Source organism: Pipistrellus hanaki (genome assembly GCF_964339955.1).
Source record: "Pipistrellus hanaki genome assembly, chromosome: 1".
NCBI classification, from domain to species: domain Eukaryota; kingdom Metazoa; phylum Chordata; class Mammalia; order Chiroptera; family Vespertilionidae; genus Pipistrellus; species Pipistrellus hanaki.
Genome location: NC_140503.1, coordinates 61,584,331 through 61,607,021, shown reverse-complemented (window position 1 = coordinate 61,607,021; position 22,691 = coordinate 61,584,331). Strand labels below are relative to the sequence as shown.

Below are 22,691 nucleotides of genomic sequence, written 5' to 3'. Positions count from 1 at the left end.
TGTATGTGGGTGGGAAGAGATTAGCCAAATAATTTATATGCTTACTAGAGGTGTGGTGCACAAAATTTGTGCATGGCGTGATGGGGGAGAGGTGTCCCCTTAGTCCAGCCTGCACCCTCTTCAATCCGGGACCATCCCTCTAACAATCTGGGACCATTGGCTCCTAACTGCTCACCTGCCTGCCTCTCTGATCACCCCTACCTGTCCCCCTGATGGCCTGCTCACCCCCAACTTCCACTCCCCCTTCCCCGCTAGCCTGGTCACCCCCAACTGCCCACCCCCCACCCCATCAGCCTGGTTGCCCCTCACTGCCCCCCTCTGCTGGCTTGGTCACCCCTTAATGCCTCTCCTACCCCACCGCTGGCTGGTTACCCCATGCAGCCCGCTGCTCAGTCATTTGGTCAGTCCTCATTAGCCCCCTGCCAGCCTGATTGCCCCATGCAGCCCGCTGCTCAGTTGTTTGGTCAGTCTTCACTAACCCCTCTGCCAGCCTGGTGACCCCACACAGCCAGCTGCTCAGTCATTTGGTGAGCCCTCACTAACCTCCCTGCCGGCCTGGTCGCCCCACACAACCCACTGCTCAGTCGTTGGCCGTCCCTCATTAACCCCCTGCCAGTCTGGTTGCCCACACAGCCTGCTCATTCGTTTGTTTGGTTGTTTCAGTTGTGATGGTTGCTTAGGCTTTTATATATTATATAGAGATATGCATAACCTAAGGACACAGATAATAGTGTGGTGAAGGCCTGGGGGCAGGAGGCTAGTGTGGGCTAGACGAGGTCAATGGGGGGAAAATGGGACATCTGTAATGCTTTCAACAGTAAAGATTAAGAAAATTATGTCTGCTTTGATATGAATTCATGCTTTTTGTGCAGTGTAGCTGGAATTTAAAAAAATCTTCAGATCTTAACTGAATTTTTCATTATTATGGACTTTAAAAAGACATAAGTACATGAAAAGTTTACTAACTTTTTTTGGGACACCTTATTCCCTGATTTTTAAAAAAAAAAATTTTTTTTTTTTATTGATTTCAGAAGAAGGGAGACAGAGATAGAAATATCAGTGATTAGAGAGAATCATTGATTGGCTGCCTTCTCACACCCTTCTCTCCGGATCAAGCCACAACCCAGGCATATGCCCTGATCTCTTGGTCCACAGGTCAAAGTTCAACCACTGAGCCAAGCTGGCTGGACTCCCCAGATTGCTTTTTTGCATTTGTTGTTGTTGTTGTTGTTGTTAGTCCTCACCTGAGGATACTTTTTCCATTTATTTCTTTTTAAGAGAGAGTGGAAGGGGAAGAGGAGGATGGGAAAGAGAGAGAGAAGAGGGGGGGGGATAGAGGGGGAGAGAGAGAGGGAGAGGGAGGGGGAGAGAGGGAAAGGGAGGGAGAGAGAGAGGGAAACTTCAATGTGAGAAAGACATATCCATTGTTGCCTCACAAATGGGTTTCAACCAGGACGGGGATCAAACCTGGAACCCAAGTATGTGCCCTTGACCAGTAATTGAACCCAAGATCCTTCGGTGTCTGGGGCGATGCTCTGAGCTATCCTGGCCAGGGCCATCCCCTGATTTTTTTTTTTTTTTTTAAATATATTTTATTGATTTTTTACAGAGAGGAAGGGAGAGAAATAGAGAGCTAGAAACGTGGATGAGAGAGAAACACCGACCAGCTGCCTCTTGCACACCCCCTACTGGGGATGTGCCCGCAACCAACGTACATGCCCCTGACCGGAATCGAACCTGGGACCTTTCAGTCCGCAGACCGACGCTCTACCACTGAGCCAAACCGGTTTCGGCCATCCCCTGATTTTTATCAGGAACAGCAGAGTGCCATTGAAGAACCAAATATTAGTGGTTTTATTAATTATGCTGTTTTACACATCAATGGTTTCTTTATTTTATTCCTACTTTTTAACTAGATTTTTTTCGTTTAGATTTTTATAGAAGCCAAATATGTAGTTCTAAATTGGCTATACAGTGGTTAAATTCTTTCTACTGGGTCTTAAGCTATTTTTATATAGCCTATCTTTATGTAAACTTTAAGAAATCTTTATGCAAATTAGTATAATATAGTTTAGATCAGTTAGTTGAATATATTAAGATAATTTGCTTTTTTTTGTTCTTCTGATTAAAGTGATATAATGTAGAACATTTAAAAAATATCAAAATGTATCAAAACGAAAAATGTTTCTGGTTTACTTTTAAACTTTTAGAAGTGATATGAGCTACATTTTTGTTTTATATATAGGAAGCTCTAGACATTCATGCAGTTGATGGGACAACAGAAGAGCCCTGTAGTCTTCAGGCATCAACCACAAATGACCCAGGTATTATATAATGACATAAAAAGAGAGATATATTTGGGGTTTGGCTCTCGAAATGAAAGATGCAATGTTCATTTTTCTATAGTACATACATTTTTCTGTAGTACATACTATTCTACTTCATCATTTGTTTTCTGAATAGGTTGTAGAGCAAGAATTTCCCAGTTGGAAAAAGAATTGATAGAAGATTTGAAAGCCTTGAGGCATAAGCAAGTGATACATCCTGGTCTTCAAGAAGGTAATTCTTCTATATATAATAAAAGGCTAATATGCCAATTGTCCCTTTGGGAGTTTGACTGACTTGGAGTTCAACCTCTCGCTATGATATTTGCTGACCACAAGGGGGCAGCATGGAAGGAAGTAAGGCCCCGGCCAGCAGCCTGCAGCCAGGGGAAGGAAGGCCCTGATCACTGGCCAGGCCTAGGGACTTGACCTGTGCATGAATTTTGTGCACCAGGCTTCTAGCATTTTCTAAAAAAATAAAATAATGTGTTTTCTTTCTCCTTTTTTCCCCCACTTGCTTTCCCCTCTTATGCCCTTTCTGTTTCTGCTTCCTCTTTTTTCTGATTTACCTCCTTTCCCCACATCCTTGATTTCATTTATTTTCAGTGCCTCTTTTAGCTTGCATGTTTCTCTTTTCTCCCTCCATGATTTCCTAACCTAACATAAAAGCATTTCTAGGTTTTTTATATCCCAAGAGAAACCCCATTCTGTAGACACTGTCTCATCTTTGTGAAACTATTGTGTGTGTTAAAAAATGTATCTTAAAGAAAGTTGTGTTTTCTCTTGGCTTTCTTATTACACAGTATTTTCCTTCCTATGTCTCATCTTTTAAGTTTTGTCTGCTTTTGTTTTTTGTGAGTTTTTTTTTGGGTGGGGAGGTATCTCTGTTTTGTTGTAATGGAGTATCTTGGCCTTGATTATATTGCTACCGGTAAATCCTTTTTCTAAAATTGTGAAATCTATTACACTTATTGCTGTTGTAGTAACTACTGACTTTTCTATTTGAAATGTAAATAAAAGATTATAAGCCATGTCCCAATTTCTCGTTTCTTATATCTTTAGTTTAAGGTATGCTTCTTGGAGGAATTTATTGAGTTTTTGATTGTTAGTCCATTTTCTTTTCAAAGCACTATCTGGCTGATTTATATTATATGGTAGATCATTTATTTGAGAGTGTAAGCATTACCTGCAGACGAACAGAATGTTGTCATATAAAATGATCATTTTATTTCTAAATCAAATGGTAATATTTGAAGAACTTTTGCTTCACTTGTTTTGATAATGTGATATTAAAATGTGCAGATCTCGCCAAAGCCGGTTTGGCCCAGTGGATAGAGCGTCGGCCTGCGGACTGAAGGGTCCCAGGTTCAATTCCGGTCAAGGGCATGTACATTGGTTGCGGGTACATCCCCAGTAGGAGGTGTGCAAGAGGCAGCTGATCGATGATTCTCTCTCATCGATGTTTCTAACTCTCTATCCCTCTCTCTTCCTCTCTGTAAAAAATCAATAAAATATATTTTTTTTAAAAGTGCAGATCTCAATGCAAGTGGACTGGGTATTATGGATTTTAATGGACAGTCACAGTCATATCATGTTAGGCTTGACTGATAATAACATATGCTATTGTTTATTGTCAGCTTTCACTTCTGCTATTTTCTCTAAATAATATTCTCTTTCTCCGATCAGTTAACTTACCCTTAAAGTTTATTTCCCATCCCACTTACAGTTTTTGTTAGTTATTTAGTCTGATAATGTATAAATATTATAACATTTATATTGTGTTTTTTAACCTAATTTCAACATATGATTTTGTCTTAGCTCTAGAGTTGAATATGTCAATGATCCCTGCCAGTGTTTTGCTTTGGTTTGTTTGCCTATTATTTCCTTGTTGGCTAAAATTTGAGTTTTTTCCTTTTCTTATAGACATTGGAGTCAAATCTATTAATTTTTTCCTTTGTGTAAAGGAGCTTCAAAGTCAAATGCTTATGGAAACTAAGCAGGAAACATAAATAAAGTGAAATTAACCTGGGTCCTGGGTGCCTGAGGGAAAGTACTGGCAGCCAGGGGAAGGAAGGCCTACTCTTGTACAAATTTCGTGCACTTGCTTTTCTACTAGCTGAAAAGTTTAATTTAGAAAATGAACATTTAAAAATATTTTTGAGCTGAAAAAAGCTTGATAATCTTGCAAAGCTTTTGGAGGTTGCTTTGAAATTGTGGAAAAAATGTAAATTAAGCCAGAGGAAATGTTTTTTTTTTTTTTTTAATATATATTTTATTGATTTTTTTTTTACAGAGAGGAAGGGAGAGGGATAGGGAGCCAGAAACATTGATGAGAGAGAAACATTGATCAGCTGCCTCCTGCACAACTCCCACCAGAGATGTGCCTTGTAATCAAGGTACATGCCCTTGACTGGAATCGAACCTGGGAGCCTTCAGTTCATAGGCTGATGCTTTATCCACTGAGCCAAACCGGTCAGGGCCAGAGGAAATGTTTTTATTGTAGTTGCTAAAATAAAGGTGTTTTTTTAAATTTTAAAAAAATTTATCTTTACAACAAGCAGACTGTTGAATTATAGCGGGGAGGGGAGGGAGATCTGGGGGAGATAATAGATCAACCGAAGGACTTGTATGCATGCATATAAATACAACCAATGGACACAAAACTCTCTGGAGGGAGGGTATGTATGGGGGGGGGCAATGTTAAAATACGTACACAGATAATAATTTAATAATAAAATGTAAAAGAAAAAATTTTTTATCTTTATTATTTTAAGTATTACAGATGTCCGCTTTGGTCTTTGTTCTTGTTTTCCCCATGACCCCCATCCTCCCTGCACCTGCCCCTCCCAAGCCTTTGCCACACTATTGTCTGTGACTGTGGGCTATGCATATCTATATATATAAAAGCCTAAGCAACTGTTATGAACAAATGACTGGCCATTAGCTATTATGAATACTGACCATCAGGGGGTAGACGCTCAACATAGGAGCTACCACATGGTGGTCAGTGCATTCCCACAGCCAACCTCTTGTGTCCAGCCAACTTCCTGCGGTTCCTCCCCCGCGCTGTCCTCAATCTGGACTGGGCAAGATACCCTTGATTTTCCTGGTCAGGCTGAGGAACCCCATCCGTGCATGAATTCATGCAGCAGACCTCTAGTATGCATATAAGTTCCCTGGTAAATTCCCCCTCCACACACACCCCCAACCACTACCTTCCCTCTGAAATTCATCAGTTTGTTCATGGTTCTAGGTCTCTGGATCTATTTTGTTCATCAGTTTATAAAATAAGGCTCTTAAAGTTGTTTTTTACAGTACTATATTTTTCTGTTTCTTAATTTTTTTTTTTACTACATACAAATTGAGATTTATGTTTTAGTTTATCAACCTGTATACGATGTTTTTTAAACGTTAAAAGTATTTTTTGTGCCGAAACCATTTTGGCTCAGAGGTAGAGCGTCAGTCTGCGGACTGAAAGGTCCCAGGTTCGATTCCGGTCAAGGACATATACATTGGTTGCAGGCACATCCACGGTAGGGGGTGTGCAAAAGGCAGCTGGTCGATGTTTCCCTCTCATCGACGTTTCTAGCTCGCGCTCTCCCTTCTTCTCTGTAAAAAAATCAATAAAATATATAAAAAAAGAAAAAGAAAAAAAAAGTATTTTTTGTTAAAGCATTTCTATTTCATTGCTACTAAGTCAATTCTATGCCAATTTGTAAATCTTTTATTTTAGGTAAGTTTTAGATTTGCAGAAAAATTGGGAACATAGGTACAGGGAGTTTACGTGTACTCTACAGTTTCCTCTATTATTAACATCTAATATTAGTGTAGTAGTATATTTGTTAGAATTAGCCAGTATTGATATTATTATTAAACTAAAGTTCATACTTTATTCACATTTCCTTGGCTACCTTTTTCTGTTCCATAATCCCATGTAGGAAACCACATTACATTTAGTAGTCATGTCTCCTTAGGATCCTCTTGGCTGAAATGGTTTCTCAGACTTTCTTTGTTTGTAATGACCTTGACTATTTTGAGATCAAGCATGGGTCAAGTATTTTATAGAATGTTCTTCAGTTGGGATCTGTCTGATATTTCATGGTTAGACTGGGTAATATGTTTGGGAGAGGAAGACCACAGAGATAAAGTACCATTCTCATCTCATTATATGAAAGTTACATATTATCGACATGATTTTTGTCACTGTTCTTTTCCATGCTGTACTCTTTGGAAGGAAGTTACTGAGTAGGAAGTTTGCTCCACTTTCTTGAGTGTGAAGTATCTGCGTAAGTTATTTGGAATTCTGTACCAGAGATTTGTTTTTTCTCCTCCATTTTTTATTTATGCACTTATTTATATCAATAATAGAGGCCCAATGCAGGAAATATGTGCAAGTGGCTCGGCCCTCCTAGCCCCTTGTAGCCCCGGCTGGCCCTTGCAGCCCTGGCTTCATCGGAAGGTTGTTCTGCTATTCAGTCTAATTAGCATATTAGCTCTTTATCGTATAGGATAGATTCATCAATCTTAATGTTCAATTTCTTTATGACAGTCTTTTCAGAGCTCTCTGCCTCTTTTTAGTTATTAAAAAATATTCCAGTGTGGGTCAGTGGTTGAGCATTTACCTATGAACCAGGAGATCGTGGTTCAATTCCGTCAGGACACATGCCCAGGTTGCAGTTGGAGGGGCATACAGGACACATCTGATTAATAATTCTCATCGTTGATGTTTGTATCTCTCCCTCTCCCTTTCTCTCTCTGAAATCAGTTTAAAAAATATGGAAAATATTCTGAATATAGTGTTAAATGATTAGCTGGAGTTTTTTTTTATATATGTATCGCTTTTCTGTTCTTTGTTCGCTATTTACATAGATGTTTTCTCCTTTAGTGTGTTTTTTTGGATGCTTTATATTTCAGGAGATTTAGCTAGAGGCTTCAGTTTTATAGTTTATTCTTACCTGACTTTGAATCTAAAGATATTTTTCTCACTTCTATCTTTATAGGGATTTTTTTTTTTTTTTTGCAATGGTGTGATAATATATCTTTATGAAGTGTCTGCTAAAATGTCAAAAGTCAAAACCATTTAGGAGTATAATTTTGTTTAAACTGTTATAGGTGGAAAGGATTTTATTGGGGGATATACTTTCTATGAATTATTTAACTGTCTTATTTTCTGTAAGCTAAAGTTATTCATATGAAACCAACTAAGTTTAGGTTTCTCGTATATGTTACTTGGGGAACGAATTTTTTGCAGAACAAACATTTCAGGATAGCCTCGATTAGCTAAATTGAGAATTACTTTAAAGAGTGTTTTTATGTCATTGACCTCTACTTTTAGGGCTTTAAGAAAGTTAATGTGTATATTTAAAATAAATTTGATTTTTTTGTTTTTAGTTTTTAGGAGTTGGTATCACTTTTGGGAGAAGGTAGCAGTTCCAAATACAAGTTAATGGAGAAAAGAAAATATGTAGGAAAAACAGTTTCTAAATTTATTGTATGGGTCTAGATTTTGCCTGCCTATCAACTTGGTTGTGTGGGCACATTTTTAAAAAAAATTTTTTAAAATATATTTTATTGATTTTCCAGAGAGAGGAAGGAAGAGGGATAGAGAGCTAGAAATGTCGATGAGAGAGAAACATTGACCAGCTGCCTCTTGCATACCCCCTACTGGGGATGTGCCCGCAACCAATGTACATGCCCTTGAACAGAATCGAACCCGGGACCCTTCAGTCCCCAAGCCGACGCTTTATCCACTGAGCCAAACCGGTTTTGGCTGTGTGGGTACATTTTAACAACTTAAATTATTTTATTTATTTATTTATTTATTTATTTATTTATTTATTTAATTTCCCTACCATCAATGTAGTCAGCTGTTCTGGTAATTTTTATCAATAATAGTAATAGAGTATTTTTTCTTCTTCTGAAAGCACTATAGTATTTCATTTTATTCTTTGTTTGGGATTCAGTTCTTAACTTGAATTTCTGCAGTATCTTGCTTTCTGGTTCCACTTTGCTCTCTTTTCCTACCTTTCCTAGTTAATTCCTGTTTATTCTAATTTAAGAATTACACCCTCTGAAAAAGTTTACCGGATTACTGATTCCCTTAGGCTTTTCAATTGTCAATTCTTTTTGTTTACATCTCATAGAACTTATTTACCCTATTATAACTACTAATGAGTCCATTGGAAAAAAATCACAAAAAGGCCCCCTGTAGGTTTGGGAAATGTCTTTTATCTTTATCACCATCTGTATAATAGAGCATTTCAGAGAAGGTTTAGTAAAATTCTTAAAAATAAAACCCAGTGTGGTGGGTTGATATTTATTTTACTGATGAGTAAGCTAAAACTAATAGAAGTTTAGACTAAAGATTAGAAATTAGTTGTTTTGATTCATAATCTTATATTCTCCCCAGTTGATATAGAAACATGAAGAAAGAATGTTTTATTAATGTTAGTTTTACTCACATCATGTGATTAAATAAAATAAAATTTATTTTAAAGAACTAAAATTGCAAACTAAAACACAATAGCTGTCTTCTGTTCAGATAAGTTATATGTGGAGGATATATACTAGTAAATTAGCCATAATAATTTGTAATTTATCTAATGTGTTTACCTTTTAGGCAATTAGCACAATGTAAGCTTTTTATTGGAAACCTATCCCTATGACTTTTAATGGTTATTACTATGACACTTAATACTTTGAATTCCTTTTAGCTTCAATTATGTTAAAATTTTAAGTTAAATACTTTCCTACTTAATAATATAAAGCTAGTATATAAATTCACAAATGAGTAAATTTAAATTAGAAGATTGTCACTAGTAATAGAAAAATGCAAATTTAAGAAAAATAGGATATAATTTTATACCAGTAAGATTGGAACAATTTTTTAAAAAAATATTTATTTTATTGATTTCTTACGGAGAGGAAGAGAGAGGAGAGAGATAGAGAGCTATAAACATTGATGAGAGAGAGACATCGATCAGCTGCCTCCTGCACACCCCACACTAGGGTTGTGCCTGCAACCAACGTACATGCCCTTGACTGGAATGGAACCTGGGACCTTTCTGTCTGCAGACCGACACTCTATCCACTGAACCAAATTGGTTTTGGCAAGATTGGAACAATTTTTAAAGTTCAGTGATATCATGCACTACGGGAGTGAGTATAAATTGGGAGTAATTTGGCACTATCTAGAGCACAGATTCCCAGCTATTGTATTTTTGCACATGGTGTTCCATAATTATGTGACAGATATGCTCCGTTTAAAAAATATTTTTATTGATTTAATCTTTTTTAAAATATATTTTTATTGATTTCAGAGAGGAAGGGAGATGAGAGAGATAGAAACATCAATGATGAGAGAATCATTGATCGGCTGCCTCCTGCACAACCCCCACTAGGGATTAAGTCGGCAACCCGGGCATGTACCCTTGATCGAAATCGAACCCAGGACCCTTCAGTCCACAGGCTGGTGCTCTATCCACTTAGCCATACTGGCTAGGGCAGGTATGCTCTTTTTTTTTTTTTTTTTTTTTTTTTAATATATTTTATTGATTTTTTTACAGAGAGGAAGAGAGAGGGATAGAGAGTTAGAAACATCGATGGGAGAATCCTCGATCAGCTGCCTCTTGCACACCCCCTACTGGGGATGCGCCTGCAACCAAGGTACATGCCCTTGACTGGAATCGAACTCGGGACCTTTCAGTCCGCAGGCCAACGCTCTATACATTGAGCCAAACCGGTTTCGGCAAAGGGCAGGTATGCTCTTAATATACTTAGGGTGGCCAGTCAAGACCAAGGGAAATTATTAGGTATAGAGCTGGTTGCCTCCAGCCATTGGTTGCCTTGTTTATTCCAGTTTGTTACATAATTATCATTTTCTTATATGCCCTTTAATTACTTTAAATTAAAATTCTTGGTTGCAAACATCAGAATCCACTCTACAAATGAAATACAATATGAATTTATTTTATTATTTTTTAAATTCTTTATTGTTGCAGTGTTTCCCAACCTTCTCTCATGATGAGAATCACCTGGTGGAGTTGTTAAAACACAGATTTCTGAATCCCAACTAAGAAGTGCTAAACTAGAATTTTTGGGAACATATAGGTAAAATTGTATACTTAACTAGTGCTCTAAGACAGATTTTATATACAGAGCACTAAGTTAGGTATGCAATTTTACCTATATGTTCTCAAAAATTCTAGTTTAGCACTTCTTAGTTGGGATTCAGGAATCTGTGTTTTAACAACTCCACCAGGTGATTCTCATCATGAGAGAAGGTTGGGAAACACTGGTTTAAAGTATTACAAATGTCTCCTTTCCTCCCCATTCACCTTTCCCTGGACCCTCCCACCCTCCCAGCACATGCCCTCACCCCCCTAGTGTTGGTGTCCATTGGTTACGCTTATATGCATGCATAGAAGTTCTTTGGTTGATATCTTACCCACCCACTCCTCAACTGCCTTCCCTCTAAGGTTTGACGATGTTTGATGCCTCTCTGTTTCTGGATCTATTTTTGTTCATCATTTTATGTTGTTCATTATATTACACAACTGAGTAAGATCATGTGGTATTTATCTTTCTCCGACTGACTTAGCTTAGCACAATGCTCTTAATGTCCATCTATGCTGTTGCAAATGGTAAGAAGTCTTTCTTATTTACAGCAGTACATATTCCATTGTGTAGATGTCCCACAGTTTTTTAATTCACTCATCTGCTGATGGGCAGTTAGGCTGTTTTCAAATCTTAGCTATTGTAAATTATGCTGCTATAAACATAGGGGTGCATACCGTGTTTCCCCGAAAATAAGACCTACTTACAGGTTTCCTTCTGAGTGAAATATAAGTCATCCCCCCCAAAATAAGGCCCCCCCTAGGCTAAACATGAGAGATTTGGTCCACTGATTCTGAAAGAAACGGAGTCACAAGAAATTCACCAGGAAATTCAGGAATTGGATTGTTATAATGATGTTCTAGAAGATGATGACATGATTGTCATTGAATAAATGAGTAAACTCTTGATACTGTAGGATTCACAGTTTGGTTTGTGTTGACAACTACTGTATTACCGTACCGTATACAGGTAATAAATTTCCTTTATTTTCATTTAACAATGAATGTGTACCGTATTCTTCTTCATGGAAAAATAAGACATCCCCTGAAAATAAGACCTAGCGCATCTTTGGGAGCAAAAATTAATATAGGACACTGTCTTATTTTCGGGGGAACAGAGTATATCCTTTCTGATTTCTTGGGATATATTCCTAGAAGTGAGATTACTGGGTCAAATGGCAGTTCCATTTTTTGTTTTTTGAGGAAACTCCATACTGTTCTCCACAGAGGCTGCACCAGTCTGCATTCCCACCAGCAGTACACGAGAGTTCCTTTTTCTCCACATCCTTGCTAGCACTTGTTGTTTGTTGATTTGTTGATGGTAGCCATTCTGACAGGTGTGAGATGGTACCTCATAGTCGTTTTGATTTACATCTCTCTGATGATTACTGACTTTGAGTATATTTTCATGTCTCTTGGCCTTCTGTATGTCCTCTTTCAACAAGTTGTCTGTTTAGGTCATTTGCCCATTTTTTTGATTGGATTGTTTATCTTCCTTTGTTAAGATGTATGAGTTCCTATAGATTAAACCCTTATTGGACATTGGCAAATATGTTCTCCCATGCAGTGGGCTCTCTTGTTGTTTTGTTGATGGTTTCTTTTGCTGTGCAGAAGCTTTTCATTTTTATATAGTCCCATTTGTTTATTTTCCCTTAGTTTTCATTGTCCTAGAAGCTGTATCGGTAAAGATATCGCTACAACATATGTCTGATATTTTGCTGCCTGTGGATTCTTCTAAGATTTTTATGGTTTTCCACCTTACATTTAAGTCCTTATCCATTTTGAGTTTATTTTTGAGTATGGTATAAGTTGGTGGTCTAATTTCATTTTTTTGCATGTATCTGTCCAATTTTCCCAACACCATTTATTGAAGAGACTATCTTGAAGAGACTTTTTATTTATTGAAGAGACTATCTTGACTCCAGTGTACATTACCTACTTTGTCAAATATTAATTGAGCACAATGGCTTGGGTCAGTTTGTGGGTTCTCTGTTCTGTTCCATTTGTCTATATGTCTGTTCTTGTGCAAGTACCAGGCAGTTTTGACAATAGTGGCTTTGTAATATTGCCTGGAGTCTTGTTCTGGCATTAAGAAGGACTCAGTAGTCTGGAGAAAGGCAGTGTGTAACTGAAGAGTCCAGGGACGAAAGATAATTTTGAAAGGCATTGGAGGTCAGAGGAGCCTAGCTAAAGAAACCAAGTTCTCCTTGTCTCAGGGCCCCTTTCTTTTTATTAACACAATTTGTCCAAGGCAAGGTAGAGATATACACTTCAAAGAGTAGGATTTTGTCTACAGTGTCCATTTTTGGGTATAGCCTATAGCTGTTCAGGTGTTTGGCCAGTAGGAGGCAATAACATATAGATTAAGATGCCCTGAGCTCTTTGGCAGCAAGCAATCAATTTAATGCATCCTTTTCAGGTTTGGGGAAATGCCTTTAGCCATTTCCAACGAGCAGTAACATATGTAATCAGCCCTTGTTGAGTCCCCAAATTTCATCAACCTTTTGATGAAACTCTTGAAATTATGACATGCTGGAATTGGCTTTCAGCATAATATAGCTTGATATCTGGTATTGTGATCCTTCCAACTTTGTTCTTCTTTCTCAGGATTGCAGTGGCTATTCGGAGTCTTTTTTTACTCCATATGAATTTTTGGAGAGTTGTTCTAGGTCTGTGAAATATGCCATTGTATTTTAATGGGGATTGCATTGAATTTATCTATAGATTGCTTTGGGTAGTATGGACATTATAATGATTTTGATTCTACCAATCCATGAACACGGTATAGAATATGAATTTATTAAAGAATATCAGATGACTTACAGAATCTCCTGAGAGGCCAGAGAAACAGATTGTACGAATATGTAGTTGAGAAAAATACTCAAATTACATTCCCAGTCTGCTCACACAAGCAGTCTCACAACATTGGACAGTCACCACCATTGTCAATGTGGACACTGAACACAGCAAGGATCTTGGTTACTTTTATCTCTAAAAGTTTTTCTTTGGCTAAAAACTGTCACTCTTATTTACATAATTATACACAGTATTGCTTTCCTTATGGTCCTCTCTTTTATTTATTTTTTATTTTATTTATTTATTTTTAAAATAAATTTTTATTGTTCATATTATTACAAATGTTCCTCTCCCCGCCTCACCATTGCTCTCCTGCACCAGGATCCCACCCCACCCTCTGCCCTTTCCCCACTCCCCATTGTCCTCATCCATAGGTGCACAGTTTATGTTCAGTCTCTTCCCACATCCCCCTCTCCCCTTTTTCCCAAGAATCGTCAGTTCACTCCCCTTCCATACGTCTGATTCTATTATATTCAACAGTTAATATTGTTCATCAGATTTTTTTTTTTAATTTCCTTGGTTTTTAGATTCACTTGTTGATAGTTACGTATTTGTTGTTCATAATTTTTATCTTTATTTACTTTCTCTTCTGAAAGAACCCCCTTCAGCAATTCATATAATTCTGGTTTGGTGGTGATGAACTCCTTTGGTTTTTTTTTTTTTTTTTAATTAGTGAAGCTCTTTATCTGACCTTCGATTCTGAGTGATAGCTTTGCTGGATAGATTATCTTTGGCTGTAGGTTCTTACTATTCATCACCTCGAATATTTCTTGCCATTCCCGTCTGGCCAGCATGGTTTCTGTTGAGAAGTCAGCTGACAATCGTATAGGTGCTCCTTTATAGGTAACTACCTTCTTTGCTCTTGCTGCTTTTAATATTCTCTCTTTGTCTTTTGCTCTTGGAATTTTTATTATGATTTGTCTTGGTGTGGTCCTCTTTGGATTCCTTTTGTTTGGAGTTCTGTGTGCTTCCTGGACTTGTAAGTCTAATTCTTTCACCAGGTGGGGGAAGTTTTCTGTCACTATTTCTTTCAGTATGTTTTCGATATCTTGCTCTCTCTCATCTTCTGGGACCCCCATAATTCTGATGTTGGTTTGCTTGAAGTTGTCCCAGAGGTTTCTTACATTATCTTCAATTTTCTGGATTCTCTTGTCTTCTTGCTTCTGCGGAGGAGTGTCTTCTGGCTCTTTATGTTCCAACTCTTTGACTTGATTCTTGCGATCTTCCATTCTGTTTTTATGACTCTGTATAATATTTTTTATTTCAGTCAATGTATTCTTTATTTCTTGTTGATCCCTTATCATTTCTTGTTGATTCCTTATTAATTCTAGTTGACCCCTCATAGGTCTTATCGACCTTTTCTAGGAAATTCTTGAAAAACCTTATAAGCGTAGATTTGAGCTCTCTATCCAGTCGCTTTTTGTCCTCCATTTCTTTCGTTTGTGATCTATTTCTTCTAGGCATTTTCGCAGCTTTCCTGAGTTGGTAGCCTTAAAAGTCTCTGTGTTCTGCTTGGATGGGGCGGGGTTTCAGGGTGGAGCCTACAGTCTTGGCTTCCGTCAGCCCCGCCCTATCCGGTTCCTGGGTCTTAGGGTCCTTCAGTACTCCTTGCAAGTGCCTCTGAGAGAAAGGTGCCCTCGATTTTCGCCTGCTGCCAAACAGTCTATGCTCTCCCCCAATGAGCCCGGTATTGGGGTTCAGTTCAGTTGGAAGTGGGATTGGAGGTGGCGTTCAGAGCAGTCTGGAGCCCCAGTCTCCTTCCCGCCAGGGCAATCCCACTGCACAGCCAACCGTCCCTTCTCTGCGAGCAATGTGCGTGCCTCTGGGACTTATGGTCCTCTCTTTTAAATTGAAGTCTTTTATGGATGCATCTGATTAGCAAAACCCATGTCTCATGTCTGCACATAAACTTCATGAGAAGTTGGAAAGGCCCAGCTGGCACGGCTGAATGGTTGAGTGTCGACCTATGAACCAGGAGGTCACTGGTTTGATTCCGTCAGGGCACATGCCTGGGTTGCATGCTGATCTCCAATAGGGGGTGTGCAGAAGGCTCTCATCATTGATGTTTCTGTTTCTCCCTTTCTCTCTCTGAAATCAATAAAAATATATTTTTTAAAGAGTGAGAAGTTGGAAAGTAGTTTTTCTAATAGCTGCCTTAAAGAGGTAGGAGTTATAATGAGGAAAAGGAGCAGCTGTATAGGAATGGTGTTGAAAATATATTGGGCAACCACAAATATGCCAAACATTTAATACAATTGAAAGACCAACTTATGCTATTACATAGCATCTCTTCTTCTGGTGAAATGGCATAAGGAAAAGCTAAATACATTAGAGAAAAGCTTTCATACATGGTCACATGTATGATGTACATCCGTGTAGAAGATACACAATTATACTGTAGCATTGTTTTATAATAGTTAAAAATAGGAAACAACTATCTCATTGACAGAAGAATGGTGAATAAATTGGAGTATATTTTGTAATCTGGAGTAGTGTATAACTGAAAATAAATGAGAGATAAATGTGTCCACATGGACAAATCTTAGATGTAAATTATTAAGCAAAAATGGGTAAAAGTATATGTAAAATAACTACTTTACCAAAAGATTGCCTGTTAACCTACAAATAAGTTATAATATCTGTAGTCTCAATTAAATATAAATATAATTAATAATAACTAGAAAATTAGTAGCCATAAATAGGGAATAACCTCTGTCTATGGGAAGTCTGTATTAGAGGTCCTAGAAAGTATCTGGAACTCAGAAGGTTAAAAGCACAAAAGATCTGAATTCTGCTATATTTTTGTATTAGTTATCTATTATTGCTTAGCAAATTACCATAAACTTAGCACCTTAAAACAATATGTTTATTATCTCATAGTTTCAGTAGGTCAGAAATCTGGCATGGCTTAACAGGGTCCTCTGCTTAGGGTCTCACAAGATTATAATAAAAAATTAGGCCTGGTTTCTCATTAGAGGCTTGACTGGGGAGGGATTTTTCCAGTTTTCCTGAGGTTGTTGGGCAGAATTTATATCCTTGCAGTTCTAGCAAAATGGGTGATCCATTTATTCTTCTTTTATTACATATATATAATCAGGTATATCTCATCCCTTTGGCACATTCCATTGCTTGGAAACAAATCAGACGATCTGCCTCTACTCAAGAAGAGAGGAGGATTATACAAATATATAATACCAGGAGATGAAGACCTTAAAGTCTCTTTGCCATTAAAAATTTTTATTTTATCATTTTACTCTGTACTTTATCTTTATTTCCCCCTCACAGCCCCCCCCCCCTCCAAGGTTAAAAAACTCCAATATGATTTGTGGTCCTTTTTCTCTTGTAGTGGGCTTAAAACTGAATTCAGTGGATCCTACAATGAGTATTGATCTTAAATACTTGGGAGTACAGCTACCTTTGGCTCCAGCCACTAGCTTTCCTTTCTGGAACCTTACAGGAACCAACCCTGCTTCTCCTGGTGAGTGCATTGCTTTTATGAAGTCAAACAAATTTGTGAATATAAATGAAAAGATACCTTTGTTAGAGACAAAGTATGTTTTGGATAGTTTAGGATAGATTTTTTGTCTAATGGCATAGTCTTAATGATTTATACTTTTTCATATAAAGTCTTAATAATTAACTAGATATTAAATATTGACTTACTAAGATTTTTCATCTCTTATTTTTTCTTTTATAGATGCTGGATTTCCCTTTGTATCTAGAACAGGAAAGACCAATGACTTCACCAAGATAAAGGGATGGAGGGGAAAGTTTCATGGAGCTTCTGCATCTAGGAATGAAGGTAATCAGCTTTTTAAAAAAACTACAAATAATGTTCTGAAACATGCAAGCACAGCTTTTATTAAAAGTAAGTCTTGGTTATTTTTCTTCATCTCTCTTCTTGCTTTAAAATAAATTGAAAATAATTGTCTTGCTGATATTTGTTTATTTTCCTTGTTCCCATGAATCTGATCCTGGGGATCAGTCCCTAACCACACCAGGCTTAAATAATACTTGCAGCCTTTTTAAACTGCCCTTCCTTCCCTCCTTCCCTCCTTCCCTCCTCCTTCCCTTCCCTTCTTCCCTCCTCTCTCCCTCCATCTTTTTAAAAACATAATATTTTATTGATTTTTTTTTTTTTTTTTTTTTACAGAGAGGAAGGGAGAGGGATAGAGAGCTAGAAACATCAGTGAGAGAGAAACATTGATTAGCTGCCTCTTGCACACCTCCTACTGGGGATGTGCCCGCAATCAAGGTGCATGCTCTTGATTGGAATCAAACTTGGGACCCTTCACTTCGCAGGCTGACGCTCTACTGAGCCAAACCAGTTAGGGCTTTAACTGCTCTTTCTGTTATTCCCACAGTTACAAAAAGCATAATTTTCAAGCATTATTTCAGAACTATATACTTCAGAATGTATAGTGATTCCTAATAGCATTATACTTCAAAGTAAACTTCTAATCCAAGCATATTTACTGTATTCCCTATTGATTTTCTTTTCCCAATTCACTAGTTGGCAGTTTACATTCTAACCAGATAAATTTATTTGTTCAAAATAGTTTTTTTATCTTTGAATCTTTTCATAGTGCTGTAATAGTGCTCTCTACCAAATTTCCTTTTTCATTTTTTAAAAAGTAAATTGTCTTTTGGAGGGGGAGGTTTCATTCTCACCCAAGGCTATTTTTTCCATTGATGTTTTAGAAAGAATGGAAGGGAGGTAAGGAAGGGGATGAGAGAGAGAGAGAGAGAGAGAGAGAAAGAGAGAGAGAGAGAGAGAGAGAGAGATAGGGAGAGAAACATCCATGTAGAGAGAGAGATATTGATTAGTTGCTTCTTGAATACAGCCTGACTGGGATTGGGGATCAAACCTACAACATAGGTACGAGCCCTTGACCAGGAATCAAACCAGCTACTGCTACTCTTCAGTACTTGGGGTGATACTGTAACCTTTTATTTTAAAATAAATCTTTATTGTTCAGATTGTTACAGTTGTTGCTCTTTTTCCCCCCATAGCTCTTCTCCACCCGGTTCCAACCCCACCCTCTACCCTTATCCCCCCTCACTGTCCTCATCTATAGGTGTATGATTTTTGTCCAGTCTCTTCCGATACCCCCCACTCAGATACCCCTTTCCCACTGAGAATTAACAATCCCCTACCATTTTATGCCCTTGATTCTATTATATTCACCAGTTTATTCTGTTCTCAGATTTTTAATTCACTTAACTTCTATTTTTTATTTTTTTATTTTTTTAAAACATATTTTATTGATTTTATACAGAGAGTAAGGGAGAAAGACAGAGAGTTAGAAACATCGATGAGAGAGAGTCATCGATCAGCTGCCTCCTGCACACCCCCCACCGGGGATATGCCCGCAACCAAGGTACATGCCCTTGACCGGAATCGAACCCGGGTCCCTTCAGTCCCCAAGCCGACGCTGTATCCATTGAGCCAAACCGGTTTCGGCATAATTCACTTAACTTTTAGATTCACATGTTGATAGATATGTATTTGTTCATAATTTTTATCTCCTCTTTCTCTTCCTCCTCCTCCTCTTCCTCTTCCTCCTCTTCCTCCTCCTTCTTCATCTTCTTCATCTTCTTCATCTTCTTCATCTTCTTCAAGAATACCTGTCAGCATTTCATATACTAATGGTTTGGCGGTGATGAACTCCTTTAGCTTTTCTTTCTTTCTTTTTTTTCTTTCTTTTTTTTTTTTTAATAAATCTTTATTGTTCATATTATTATAAATGTTCCTCATTCCCCCCCTCCATTGCTCCCCTCCACCGGGTTCCCACCCCACCCTCTGCCCTTTCCCCACCCCCCAATGTCCTCATCCATAGGTGCACAGTTTATGTTCAGTCTCTTCCCGCACCCCCACTCCCCTTTTCCCCGAGAATCGTCAGTTCACTCACCTTCCATACCTCTGATTCCATTATATTCACCAGTTAATATAAACTCCTTTAGCTTTTTTTTTTTATTAGTGAAGCTCTTTATCTGGCCTTCGATTCTGAGTGATAGCTTTGCTGGGTAGAGTATTTTTGGCTTTATGTTCTTGCTATTCATCACCTTGAATATTTCTTGCCATTCTTGTCTGGCCTGCATGGTTTCTGTTGAGAAATCAGCTGACAATCGTATGGGTGCTCCCTTGTAGGTAACTGTTTTTCTCTTGCTGCTTTTAATATTATCTCTGTGTCTTTTGCTTTTATCTCCTTCCCGCTAGGGAATGCCAGCCAGGCACTCAGCCTCCCCCTCCTCTCCGGCTACGTCCTTTCTGCTCGCAGCATGTCTCCGTACCTTAAGCTTTTACAGCTCTGATTTTCCTTCTAGTTTTCTCTTTCCTTCTTGTTGTAGAATTTCCAGTCAGTCTACTTTCCTGTAGCTCTGGGCAATGTCCATTTTATATTTTAGTTGTATTTTATTGAAATTTTTGTGTGCGGCTGCAGTTAGGTGTTTACCTGTGCAGCCATCTTGGATCCTCTCAATTTTAGAGATTTGATTTTAATATAATTTTTGTGTGACATTTAATCTCTTTACTTGGTTTTATATTATATCTCTGTCTTCTTAGGAGGGATTCCTGGCCTTTCTTTTTAGAGATCTGAAGATCTGTTCTAGATTTCTTCAAGTCTCTATGTCTTCTTATTTCTAGGTGGAAATTCAGAAGGTCCACTGAAAAACCGTTCTGCTTTCTGCAGTGATAAGCTGGATGAATACTTGGAAAACGAAGGCAAGCTGATGGAAACAAGCATGGGTTTCTCTTCTAATGCTCCCACATCTCCTGTCGTATACCAGCTTCCCACTAAGAGTACAAGCTACGTACGAACACTTGATAGTGTACTAAAGAAGCAATCAACCCCTTCCCCTTCTACCTCTTACTCTATAAAGCCTCATTCTGTATCACCTGCATCTCGAAAGGCAAAGTCTCAAAACAAACAGGCAACTTGCAGTGGACGAAGCAAATCATCTTATAAATCCATTTTGCCACACCCTGCTTCACTAAAGCAGAAGCACACTCATACTGTTCCAGGAGACAAGGTTAGCAAGAATTCTTCAGGCACCAGCTCAGAAAATCAGGAGAATAACTTTGTTGTGCCAACTTTAGATGAAAATACATTCCCAAAGCAAATTAATTTGCGGCAGGCACACCACCAGCAGCAGCAGCAACAGGGAACTCGCCCTCCAGGCTTGTCTAAATCTCAAATGAAGCTAATGGACCTGGAAGACTGCGCACTTTGGGAAGGAAAACCAAGGACCTATATCACCGAAGAACGAGCAGATGTATCTTTAACAACTCTGCTTACAGCTCAAGTAAGTTATCTGTTGTTCTCAGAAGCATATTCTTGGCTGTAAAAATTACGTTAATAAAAGGAATGGGGCTTTTTAGCAGGAGGCTTGGGCATTTAGTTTAGTGACAAGGAGGCGTCTTCCACTTTTCTTTTTTATCAACTAGATACTTATGTGTAGATCCCTGTTGTTGCATAGGAAACAGTACATTTGTGTTTTTGGATAATTTTCCTTCTCTTTATAAAGGCAACTGACCATTCTGAAAGTCTCTAATTTTATTCTCTAGTATCTGGGCAAGTATATTTGCTGATCTTGTTAAAATAGCTTTGAAAATTCTGCTTAAAAGGTACTAAATCCCCCTAAATCCAAAAAAAATTATAAACCTATGCAGAAAAAGCTTTTGTCTCAAAAAAAAAACATATTTTTTTTATTATAACCTGAGGATATGTTTTTTATTGATTTTAGAAAAAGAGAGAGAGAAAGGGGGGGGCAGGTGGGGGGAGGTGAGAGAGAAACATTGGTTACGAGAGAGAGAGAGAGAGAGAGAGAGAGAGAGAGAGAGAGAGAGAGAGAGAGAGAGAGAGGTGAGAGAGAGAGAGAGGTGAGAGAGAGAGAGGTGAGAGAGAGAGGTGAGAGAGGTGAGAGAGAGAGAGGTGAGAGAGAAACATTGATTGGTTACCTCCTATAGGTGCGCCAACTGGGGATCAAACTTGAAGCCTGGGTATGTGCTCTGATTAGGAATCGAAACCATACCCTTTGTTGCAGGGGACAACACTCGAACCAACTGAACCACACCAGCCCAGGCTAAAATTTTATATTAAGGATTGTTATTTGTTATTGCTTCACCTATCTTAGCTTCTGTTAATGTAAAATGACCCAAGAAAATGAAGATAATTTTCTTGTCATGAAATTTCTGTATCTTCCCTTTTTAAATTCTGTGACTCTTCTAGAGTTGTTGGGACTAAATAAAGTGTCCTTTATTATTAATCATTTCTAAAGACTTTTATGCAGGTATGTTATTCCTTTTTTATGTATTATCATAGATTAGGTAATTTTTATATTTTTATAAAAAAAAAAGTATATATTTTAGGCTTTATGGGCCATGTACTCTCTTGTAGTTTCTCAACCCTAATGTTGTAATGCCATGGACATTATTTAAATGAATAAGCCTGGTTGTGTTCCAATGAAACTTTATGAAACAAATTGGATTTGGTCATTGAGTCTTAAGTTGTCAACCTCTGACCTAGAACATTATGTGTGATTTCTATTGATGATAAATTCATCTTTGTTGCTATTTTGGCTCATAATTAAAATATTCTCTTGCTTGCCTGTGCTATGCATTGGAATGGAAGATTGCTCTGAGTTCTGTTAAATTCATGTCCTGTCATTTGAATTGGCCCTAATCTTGTAATCGTAGTACCGAGTGGTCACACACAGAAGAAGGCAGACCAGCATATGACTGTAGGTTGGTGGTTGTCCTGGGGGATGATTTAGTAGATTTACAATTTTCTGCTTTCACTTTAGGCATCTCTCAAAACTAAACCCATCCACACAATCATAAGGAAGCGGGCGCCTCCATGCAACAATGATTTTTGTCGATTGGGTTGCATATGTTCCAGTCTAGCTTTGGAGAAGCGCCAGCCTGCTCACTGCCGCCGACCAGACTGCATGTTTGGCTGCACTTGTTTGAAAAGAAAAGTTGTACTTGTAAAAGGGGGATCCAAAACTAAGCATTTGCAGAGGAAGACTGCTCATCATGATACAGTATGTTATGATACTTTGGGAGATGAGCAAAGGGAAGAAGTGGAGGGAGTCAAAGAGGAGGAAGAACAATTAAAAGAGAAAAAGAAGAGAAAGAAGCTGGAATACAGTGAGTAATAAGACAAAACGGTATAGTATAATTTTTTAGAAAAGTATGGTTATTTGAAAACCTATTTTAAGTAGTATTAGTATTTCTTTAATACCGATCTATGATCTAATAAGAATTTTGAGAAATTCTTACCATCCTTAAATGCTTTTTCTGTATGACATATATGCTACATACACGCTTTTTTCCAATGACAAAAGATGGCTTTTTTTGTATGCGAAATTTGAATCAGTCTTTTATGTGGATTCC

General features: G+C 37.9%; 1 protein-coding gene across 23 annotated transcripts in view; it reads left to right on the top strand.

Annotated features, from left to right (window-relative positions):
* The window catches only part of MGA (MAX dimerization protein MGA), a 133,475-nt gene that overhangs the window by 58,391 nt on the left and 52,393 nt on the right, over positions 1-22,691 (top strand). For all 23 annotated transcript variants that reach the window (XR_014796808.1, XR_014796809.1, XR_014796810.1 and 20 more), the window contains exons 4-9: positions 2,246-2,324; positions 2,464-2,559; positions 16,641-16,772; positions 16,992-17,096; positions 19,941-20,599; positions 22,100-22,445. Coding sequence is in view for 20 of the 23 variants with exons in the window: in XM_084904290.1 (XP_084760416.1) it covers positions 2,246-2,324; positions 2,464-2,559; positions 16,641-16,772; positions 16,992-17,096; positions 19,941-20,599; positions 22,100-22,445 (1,417 nt within the window). In the remaining 3 variants the exon portion in view is untranslated. The remainder of the gene's footprint in view (positions 1-2,245; positions 2,325-2,463; positions 2,560-16,640; positions 16,773-16,991; positions 17,097-19,940; positions 20,600-22,099; positions 22,446-22,691) is intronic.